At 37.2% G+C, this 10659-nt stretch overlaps 2 protein-coding genes across 2 annotated transcripts; one reads left to right on the top strand and one right to left on the bottom strand.

The window, feature by feature from the left end:
- Positions 1-3231: 3231 nt before the first annotated feature.
- On the bottom strand, positions 3232-4948 carry LOC146943506 (uncharacterized). Its single transcript, XM_085748765.1, has one exon. It carries the CDS (start codon positions 4946-4948, stop codon positions 3341-3343), a length of 1608 nt encoding a protein of 535 aa, XP_085604891.1. The 3' UTR covers positions 3232-3340.
- Positions 4949-7931: 2983 nt separating this feature from the next.
- Positions 7932-9317, top strand: LOC146943505 (uncharacterized). Its single transcript, XM_085747713.1, has 2 exons — positions 7932-8387; positions 8634-9317. Exons 1-2 carry the CDS (start codon positions 7932-7934, stop codon positions 9315-9317), a joined length of 1140 nt encoding a protein of 379 aa, XP_085603839.1.
- Positions 9318-10659: the final 1342 nt, after the last annotated feature.

The raw sequence follows: 10659 nt of genomic DNA, 5'->3' as shown, positions 1-10659 counted from the left end.
CCTGCAATCACGCATACAGTGGAAGAAAGTCTCCTCTTGCAATCCACACCGGGAACAAATTGGCGAATTAGTAACGTTGCGGTGGTGAAGCACTGACAAAGTAGGAACAGCGTTGTTGCAAGCTAACCAGAAGAAAAATTTATACTTCTCAGGAAGTTTGAGATTCCAAATCCAGGACCAGCATTGATTTGAATTGGAGGGGGAACTTGATTGAGAGATGAGCCAATTGTATCCACTTTTGGTTGTGTAAACCCCATTTTTGTTTTGTGGCCATATGATAACATCTTCAATTGCATCATTGAACCGGATAGAGGTATTGTTGATGTAGTCGACCACTTCTTGAGGGAGGGTAGTGTAAAGGGCTTGTGTTCGATTGCCTTCGATGCTGATGACATCTTTAACCGATAGGTGCAGATCATGGATGTCTATGATAGGAGTTTGCGATCCGAGGCAGCCAAAGGAGCTCCAACGACTGAACCAAAAAGAAGAAGAACCTGAACCTGCTCGCCAAGAAAACCCATTAATCAAAACATTTTTGGCGCGGATGATGGAGGCCCAAATAGCGCTGCTACTGCTGTTGGAGGTCGCACTAAATATGTTCTCTCCTGCTGTGTATTTGTCTGAAAGCATCTGAACCCACAACTTGTTATTTTTTTGAATCATATCCCACACCAATTTTCCAAGAAGGCAAGTATTCGCATCTCTTGCGGATCTAATACCGAGGCCGCCTAACTTCTTTGGTTTAGAAATTTTTTTCCAACCGACTAGATGGATACCCTTATCATTAGCACCTCTCCAAATGAAATTCCGGGTTACCTGATCGATATCATCACAAATACTCTCTGGAAGCCAATTTATCTGCATATAGTAAGAGGGAATGGAGGCGAGGACTGAAGTAGCAAGAGCCAATCTGCCCGGTTTATTTAACAACTTACTCTTCCAAGATGCAAGACGAGTATGCATTTTATCAATGACAAAATGAAAATCACTTCTTTTAGGCCTACCTTTAAGAATTGGAAAACCCAAATATTTATCAAGGGATGTTGTGCTTCGGATACCGGAGATGGAGGTAAGATTTTGGATTTTTTGATTCGGGGTTCCTGATGAGTAGAAAGCTCTAGATTTAGAAAAATTAATCTTGAGACCTGATGCTTTGCTGAAACGGTCAAAGAGGTCCTTGATGATTCTGATTTGAGACTTCTTTGCTTTGGTGAAGAGAAGAACATCATCCGCAAAAAGGAGGTGAGAAAGGTGAGGACTTGTGGCGGACAGTCTGATTGGATCCCAATTTCCTTGGAGAACCGAATTATTGATGGCTATCGAAAGCTTTTCCATACAAAGAATGAAGAGGTAAGGTGACAGGGGGTCGCCTTGTCGGAGACCATGAGTTGGCTTGAAAGGAGGCAATTTGTTCCCGTTCCAGAGAATGGAGAAGGTGGATGAAGTGACGCAGTGCATGATGAGCTTAATAGTAATCTCTGGAAAGCCAAAATCCTGGAGGCAAGCACTTAAGAAATCCCAATTGACATTATCAAAGGCTTTCTCAAGGTCAAGTTTGAAAGCAACATAGCCTTTTTTCTTCTTGGATCTCCGCATAAAGTGGACAATTTCCTGCAAAACAATAGAGTTGTCAGAAGTGCCCCTACCTGGCAGGAAACTGCTTTGGTAGGGACCAATAATATTGTTAAGAATAGGACGGAGGCGCATGACAAGGACTTTGGTAATGAGTTTGTAAATGATGTTGCAGAGGCTGATGGGTCTAAAGTCTTTGAAGGTTTGAGGTGGGTCAACTTTGGGAATGAGCGCAATCAGCGTGTCTGAAATGGTAGGGTTAAAGTATCCAGTTTGAAATGCAGTGTTCACAAGATGGAAAACATCATCTCCGACTATGTGCCAGTATTGCTTAAAGAATATACAGTGGAAACCATCAGGACCCGGAGATTTGTAAGGTTTCATGGAGTTTAAAGCGGCTGTTATTTCTTTCTTGGTGATGGGTGAGGTGAGGGAGGTCTTACCATCATCATCAATGGTGGGGTGGACACCTTCTTGGAAAAGGCGGTTTTGTTGTTGTTGAGAGCTACAAAAAAACTTCTTGAAAAAAGCTTGGGCCTCCTCTTGGAGAATGTCAGCATCCGAAGACCAGTTACCATTTGGAAGTTGAAGCTGATGAATTCTATTCTTCTTCCTTCTGATTATTGTTTGAGCATGAAAAAAAGAGCTATTTTTGTCTCCAAATTTCACCCAATTTTCTCTAGATTTTTGATACCAAAGCATTTCTTCTTGAAAAAGAATATGGTTGTATTCCCTCTGAAGCTCTTTTTCGATGAGAGTATGTCTCAGGGAGTCAACTCTTTCTAAGTAACTTTGAATACCGTTGAGCCTTTTTTCTAAGTGTTTCTTTCTTTGAAAAATATTGCCAAATACCTCTTTGTTGAAATTAATGGAATTCTCTCTAACTTTATCAAGAGCAACAGTAATATTGTGGTTAGAAGAATCCCATGATCGATTCACCAAATCAGCATAATCCTCATGATCAATCCAAGCTGCTTCAAACCGGAAAGGACGAGGGCCCCTAGCAAGGGGAAGGCCGCCAAAACGGAGGAGAAGAGGGTTATGATCAGAGTGTAACCTGCAGAGAACTTCCACAAAAGCTTCAGGAAAAGAAAGTCTCCAGTTCATGTTGGCGATGGCTCTGTCTAATTTCTTAGAAAGGATGCGAAGGCCATTGTGATTGCGGTGCCAGGTAAACCTTCCTCCCGTTGTGGTGAGATCAAGAAGGTTACAGTTATTCATAAAGTTGGAGAAGAGAGTAGCTCTTGAATGATTATATATTCCCCCTCTTTGATCACTAGGGAGGATAGTTTCATTGAAATCTCCTATCAACATCCAGGGACCGGTGATGGTTTGGCTAAGGTTAGTAAGGTAGCTCCAGAATGGTGAGCGCAAAGTGGGGTTGGGGCTAGCATAAACACAGGTACAAGTTGTTGTAGCATTGCCTCGGCTGAGATTGAAAGTGATGGAGTAATGATTAGTATCGGAGATGGTTGTGGTTGTGACATCTGCTGCATGTTTAAGAAGCCATATACCGCCTGAATGACCAGAAGCTTCAACAATATGAACCGGGATGTAACCAATGTTGGACCAGAAAGTTGCAAGTCTAGCAAAGAGAACATGGGTTTCCAGGATAACTAGAAATGAAGGTCTATGTTTTCTTATCAATTCTTTCAAATGTCTTTTAGCATTGCTGTTAAGAGCCCCTCTAATGTTCCAAGAGAGGAGAGTGGTATCTGCAAGGGCTTCCATAACAACAGCTAACAAAAGTTGAGAGGGAGAAAAAAAGTTACGTGACCATGTCCTCTTCACATGAGGATGTGGGGCCATGCTTTGTTTCATTTTTGTCATTGTTTTCAATTGAATCATCATTCATATCAGACTGGGAATTTGGGATCAGAATGGGAATGTCTTGGGCAGGCGTGCTGGTCTGTTTAGTCAACGAGTTTTGGTCAATAGGAGGGTTGGATGATTGGTTAGTGTGGGGTCGTGTTTGTTGCACTTGGAGCACGTGATCATGAATAATGGGGTCCATAGGAGGGTTGGATGTGGGTGACGTGTTCCTCATGGTGTGGGTAGCCTCTGATGTATTATTCTTGTTAATTGTGTGGGGCCATGATTGCTTGGTGATTGGAACATAATAAGTGTCTTCCTGGCGGCGCCTTTTGGACTCATTATAGCTAATAATACCACGTGATACTTCATTAGGTTTTGGTCTTGAGGGAAATTTGTGGTTGGCTGTATCTGTTTTAGATTGGTGGGTCATGGCAGATAGTGAAGAGAATTTATTGGCTTTATGAGTAACGGTTTTTTTGTCACTTAATGGGTGCTGAATTTGCGGTTTTTTCCTTCTTGTGACCAATAGCCAGTCACCGTGTAGCTCCTGATTTTCTCTATTATTGCTGTTTATTTTTTCTGTTTCGGTTTGAATGGCATTTATGCTAGCATTGAATGGGTTGCCGTTATTGGACGAGGCTAATGATTGCAGCTGGCTGGTGGTGGTGGTGGTGGATTGCTGGGCTGGTTTAGGGTTGTTTTCACGGTTGTTTGTAACAATGTTGTGGTTCATCTGCTGCGTCTCAGTAGTTGCTGGATTTAGACTGCAATTTCTTCCTAAGTGACCGTAGCATCCACAGTTCGTGCATATGAGGTGGAGGCCTTCGTACTGGACTTTGTACCAATGACCGTTCACCCATATTTTCCCCACCACCGGAACCGTAAGGTCGACTTCGACGCAAACTCTGGCAAATTTCCCTCTTTCAACTTTGAGTGTGTTGGTATCAACTTCGATGGGGCGGCCAATCGCTGATGCCATAGCTAGAAGAAAACTCTCATCATAGTAAACAAGATTTAATCCAGGAAAACGTACCCAGACAACAGTGCGATCCACCTTTGCATTTGGGGAAGCAAATTCCGGCGACCAGTGAGTGACGGCCAAGCAGTGATCGAAGATTAACCAAGGGCCTCCGGTGATGATTTTTTCTTTGTCAGCTGCTTGATCAAATTTCACCATGTAGAAACCATTGTCGTTGTCCATGATTTCGAATCCTCCTTGTAGCTTCCATATCTTCTGGAGTCGTTCTTTCATGGTATTGTATCCTATGTTTTTCCCTAGCAGCTTTACGACCAAAGCATCCTTCCAGGGTGTGCAAAGTTCTTGAAAAACTTGTGGCTCAATATGGATCTTGGGAAGGAGGCGGTTGCCATCTTCAAGTTCAATACGAACGAGCTTCTTCTCAATCATGTCTTGTTTTTCTCGGATTGGTATTTCTTGGGAGGGTCCTAAAAGTTTGTCTCTAAAAGATATCTTTTGTGGAGGGTACTTGGGGTCGGGTGGCTTTTTGGCTTGTTGCAAGTTGTTAACTCCATGGGCAGAGAACACAAAGTCAGAGCTCATGCTTTCTAATATAAATTACTAGTTGAAGTCTATTGTAACAACCCATATATTTGCTTAATTTTTAAAGTAGAGCACTTTCCTATTAATTATCTAGAAAAAAAAAGGCCGAGGAACCAAAAAATTTAATAGTCCAAATTGTGGGACTAAAAGTGTGATATATCCTCCTCTCTCTCAATTGAGATGGATATCTAGACGGAGGGTGTAAAATATTATCTTTGTGCTTATCTTATTTGCTTATATCAAGAATAATATAATAAAATACATGTATGGCTTAGTTGATTCATGTGGAGGACACACTCCTTTACTTTGCTTATTTGCTTTCCAATTTCTATTGCTTTCAAAACCGTCGGCTCAGTTTAGAAATCACAATTTGATTCAACTTTTGCTATAATTTCCCATTCATTGTTTTATGCATGTGTAATGGTTTGGTCATAATAACTAATGAACAGAACAATAGTTTATTGGAAAATGTTAACCAGTGCCAGTGCCCCATGGCACTGGTTAAGGAAGCCAAATGTAGTAATATTACATTGAAACTTGTGCATTCAAGGTCATAAAAGTATAAAAAGTTACATTTTTAATTTAAAACTTTCCCTTTTAACTTTCTTAACCAGTGCCCCGAGGGCACTGGTTAACATGACCCTAGTTTATTTAATCTCCATTATCTATCTATAGTTGGATTAGTGACAGCAATACTTTAATGGTTGGTTCCACTTAGTTTAGCTAAAGCTTTGAATTTGAGTCCATCCAATTAATTTAGTTGATTATATATCTCCCCAACATCCAAGATATTAGTACATGTATAATTGAAAAATTAAGTAGAAATTTTAACCAAAGTTTTGAATTATTCTCTTTTTTATAGTAAGAAATCATTCCACTACTCTCCCACTTTAATTAAGATTGAATTTTTGAGACATATCTTACTAGCATAAATATACATAGGCTATTAGCTAGCCGACATTGATGAAGCAAAAATAGATATTGAGCAGTTTATACTACTTTATACGCACTAACCTACCTAGCTTAAAAGTTAGCATTGTTGCTTTAAAAAAGAAAATGTTAAAAGTTAATGGCTTTATTGTGAGCTCACTAAAGAACACTAAAGAAGAATATAGGTTTCTTGTCCACCACCAAATAGAATATATTTCCTCCTCTCCTATTATTAGTCTCTCTCTCTCTCTTTTTTTTTTTTAAAAAAAAATTGTTCCTCTAAATTATTAGATGTACTGTATTAATTAATTTTTTCACAAAAAATTAATTATTTTTTAAAAGGAAAAAATAATTATTTAAAACTTAGGACAATAATTTACTGAGTAAAAAAATATGAATCTCAATAATTGAAGGGAAATTTTATAAAATAAATAATTAAATTATGGATATTGCAATCCTTAAATGCAAGTTAGACACATCGATGTTTTTATTCTCTCTCATGTAGTGTCTGCCTTTCACTTATTTAACACGTCATGTGTTTGTCGTCAGTTAAAGTGCCGTGCTTAATAGCATTGCTCTTAAATTGTTTGATTAAATTGTTTGATTTTGTTAATTCTTATAAATTGGTCAAAGAAGGCTGTAAATGTAAGAACGAAAGTAGTAAGTTTTTTAGGCAACTTAATTGAGAGACGTTTTACCTGCTATTTTTCCGTTTCAATATTTCTTCATAATTTCATGTGATTCCAATTTTTTTTTTTTTTTGGGTTTACAGATTTTATATGGTTCATTTGCAAGGGAGAAAAATGGAAAATCTAGTATCATATGCTATCAGAAAACATATATACTGCATGAAATTCACAAATACTTTATTATATTGTTATTTTGCACATTTATCAATAAAAAAGTTAATCGTAAATGCATACTAACTTGTAAGCTTCTTCGTAGAGATTGGGTGGTTAGTTTACGACATACTTTGCATGAGGGTAACGCTGCAGCTAATTTTCTAGCTAAAAAGGGTGCTCTTAGTGATAGTAGCCTTGTTATTTTGAATGAAGCCCCTCCTGATATGGCCTCTGTCCTCTTAGTAGATGCAATGGGTGTTGAGTTTGTTCGACCCTAGTATGGGTCTTTTTTAGCTTCTCTTTTTCTTTTTTTTTTCTTTTTTCCCTTTTGTTACCAAAAAAAAAAAACTAACTTGTAAGCTTTTTCTAACATGCACAAACAAAATGGTTTCGCATGATTCAAAAGTGTCTTTACCATCATCATTATATTTATAAGTGATATCATATCTTATTTAATTTAATAACAAAATTTATAAATTAGATGGTGTAAAAATTAATTTTTGTTTGATGTCAGAAAGATTTGTTTTAGTGCCTATGATTGTCAAGGACAAGACCACAGTGTGTGCTCACAAGTTAGCCAACCTATATCTAACTGGTAACCAAAAAAAAAGAAGGATACCTTTTTTTCTTTTTTGAGGAGATGAAGGATGTCTTTTTCTCACAGCATTTCTTATTATTTTTTCGTTGTAATTTTCACTTTTATAGAAAAAAGAGAGTTGTATACTTGTAATATTCCATCGTAATACGTATTATATTTCATGAATATTTTTAATCTTTGTTACGTTTGAGCGTATTTTTTACTTTTTTATTTTGAGAGGGTGTGTGTACTTTATGTTACACAATATTTATAGTATTATGACTAGCTAAATATAGTTCAATAAAGTCATTTGCATTTACGATTTTTTACTTGAAAACAAATATATGCATTCATGTATGATGTGAAAAGAATTACTCCCTTTGTCTCCTATATAAAGGTGGAATAGAGTGTTGTGCAAGTCTCCTATGATTTTTGCAAAGTCTAAATTTGATATATTCAAAATAAATATTAAAAAGTTTAAAATCAAAATCAGGGAATATTATATACCTTTAAACATTATTATTAGGAATATTATTTATCAATGTGTTTGGTAATTAATGTCTTTAGGGTAAATCAGTTATCATCTCGTGCAATTGTAAAGACTAATATCTCGAGTTAGAAGAGACCATAATTGATGGCTAAACTCTCTCCCAAGAGATTTAATAATGTATTATTAAGGCTGAATTCAAATCCAAAACCTCTCAAGTGGACACCAAAAATTGGTGATGGTTCAAGTATTCCGATTTGGCTTTCTCCTTGGCTCCGAAATGAGGCGAATCCTATTATATCAACTCCAACAATTCAACCCGCTGCAACCGCCACTGTAAGTCATTTAATTGATCCTCAAACTAGGTCTTGGAATGAACCACTGATTAGGAATAATTTTAATTTGAGGGATGTTGATGAAATTCTTAAAATACCTTTACTTCACCGTGAGCAAAATGATGCAATTATTTGGAGGTTCGATAAGAAAGGTGTTTATTCGGTTAAAAGTGCATATCGTGTTTGTGTGGATGTGTTGATTAATAGAGATGAATGGAAAGTAGAAGGTGATTGGAATAAGTTGTGGTCTTTACCGATTCCTCCGAAGGTTAAGCATTTTATGTGGCGCCTTGGAAGGGACTGTCTACCGAATAGACAAAGGCTGAATTGTAAAGGAGTGGAGTGTACCTCAAATTGTGTAATTTGTCAATCTTATACAGAGTAAAATTGGCACCTTTTTCTTGTTTGTGCGGATAGTATAATATGTTGGCGGAAAGTAAATCTTTGGTCTTTGTTGGAAGAATTGATGGATGGGGCTTAAAGCTTTGGTGATGTCTTCACTCGCATGTGGCAGCGATTGTCAGTGAAACAATTGGTGAGTTTTTCTATGACTTCTTGGAGTATATGGAAGAGACGAAATTTGCAATTGTGGGAAAATAAAATTGAATCACCAGATCATATTTTGCAGCGTGCACAAGCAGTACTTAACGCTTGGGAATGTGCTAGAAGAGGACATCAGACTCACATCATGACTCAGCAGCAGACACATGCCGCAGTTTGGCAACCTCCCAGGGCTGGTTTGTTAAAATGCAATGTTGACGCAGCAATTTCCACCGCTGATCGGACAATTAGTATGGGAGCAGTCTTAAGAGATAGTGAAGGACGGTTTGTACGGGCTATGAGAGATGTCTTAAAAGCTTCTATGTCTCCGGCGGAGAGTGAAGCTTGGGGGCTGCATCAATGTCTCAAGTGGATCACAACTTTGGGTCATCATAGGGTTATCTTTGAATCAGACTGCAAGATGTTAGTTGATGACGTGCATTCCAATAAGGTGAATCATTCGGAGTATGGGTTAATAGTTAAAAGTTGCAGAAATTTACTCCAAAATTTTAACAACCATGAAGTTGTGTTTACTAGGCGTCAAGCAAACGAAAGCGCTCATGCTCTTGCAAGGGCAGCTTTATCACATGCTTCACGCAATATTTTTGATGTAATTCTAAGTTGTATTGCCACTATTATTATTAATGAAATGCCATAAGTTTTGTTTGTGTCAAAAAAAAGTGGACACCAAAAATGGATAAATTTTGTATAGGAATTAAATTTGAAATATCTATAGTTTTAAACTTCCTCTAATCCTATTAGATAAGAGAAAATCGAGTCAACAAAAATTGATGTATTTAATCTAAATTTTGAATCAGATACATTACCTAATTTTGTTGACACAACTTTCTTTTACATATTATAATATGAGGGAGTATAGACAAGGAATTTAACTATAATTAAGTTATACTAAAAAAGACCAATTTTCTAACTGAACTATGTTGGGAACTGATGAGTCATTAATTAGTCTATTTTAATGCATTATTTAGTTTAGTTTTATTTAGATTTGATTTTATTTTATTGCATATTTATTTCCTTTTTGAATATTTTACTTTAAATTGCTTTTTATTTTATTTTAGGAACGAATATATGATGGAAGGTGTCTTGGAGCAAAAGAAAGAGGACTGGAGCAAATACAGTACAAAAATACGAAGATACGAGACAAAAATATGTCTCTACCAAGTCAGAAGCTTGGCACGGCCAGTGCCAACATGTGGCACGGCTGTGCCACCCTCCAGAGCCACTTTTGCTGCTTTTCTTCAAGCCAAAGTTACCCTGTTGCAGCTTTACTGATTTACCCTTATAGTTGCTTAGTTTTTAAGTCAATTGTAAAGCTATAAATAGAGTAGCTCTCCACCATAAACATTCACCTCTTTTTAGAATATTTCAATACAATTATTTTAATAAAGATTCTTTCTTTCCTTTACTTTCTCGCAATTTATTTTACTGCTTTCTCTCTTCTTCCCTCATGTCTACGATGAACATGAGTGAGTAGACTTCTTCTTGTCTTGGGATTGTTGGGAAAGTCTAATGACATAATCCTAACGAACCAAGCTTTAACCCTAATTCTATGTAACCATAATTTCTAATTTAGATTCACCGTTTTAACGTGGATTAACCATTATCAAACTGTAGAAGCGAAAGTGGAGGGTTTGATAATTGTTAATCCATCATCCCAAACATCAATTCATAAAGCGAGAGCGGAGCTTTGATGTTGGACCAAGTGAATCTAGACAATAATTGCAAAGGCAGCGAAATAGTCTTTGCAATTATTGAGACACAAGTAGTTTCAATCCTTATAAGCATCCTCTAGTAATCAAGTCAGCGAAATAGGCTTGGTTACTAGAAGTAAACTCTCACCGGACTTTCATCGGAAAGGTGAGGGGCTAAAGGGAAACCGGTCTTTAGAAATTAAGGTGTAAACCATGGAATTAGAAGTTAAAGTCTTGTCTAGTGAAAGATTTGTTATTATGACAAACCAATAATCCCAAGGTTCTTTA

Source organism: Medicago sativa, chromosome 2 (genome assembly GCF_051527215.1).
Source record: "Medicago sativa cultivar Bolivia chromosome 2, Bolivia_mono, whole genome shotgun sequence".
NCBI classification, from domain to species: Eukaryota; Viridiplantae; Streptophyta; class Magnoliopsida; order Fabales; family Fabaceae; genus Medicago; species Medicago sativa.
Note: the sequence above shows the minus strand (reverse complement) of the source record. Positions and strands in the feature narration are given on the sequence as shown.

What these genes read in the sequence shown, in the direction of transcription:
- LOC146943505 (XM_085747713.1), top strand. Translation starts at nt 7,932, where the DNA reads ATGGCTAAACTCTCTCCCAAGAGATTTAATAATGTATTATTAAGGCTG. An exon ending in CTTTACCGATTCCTCCGAAG is followed by an intron (nt 8,388 to 8,633) that starts GTTAAGCATTTT and finishes CGCATGTGGCAG; the next exon opens with CGATTGTCAGTGAAACAATT.
- LOC146943506 (XM_085748765.1), bottom strand. Translation starts at nt 4,948, where the DNA reads ATGAGCTCTGACTTTGTGTTCTCTGCCCATGGAGTTAACAACTTGCAA.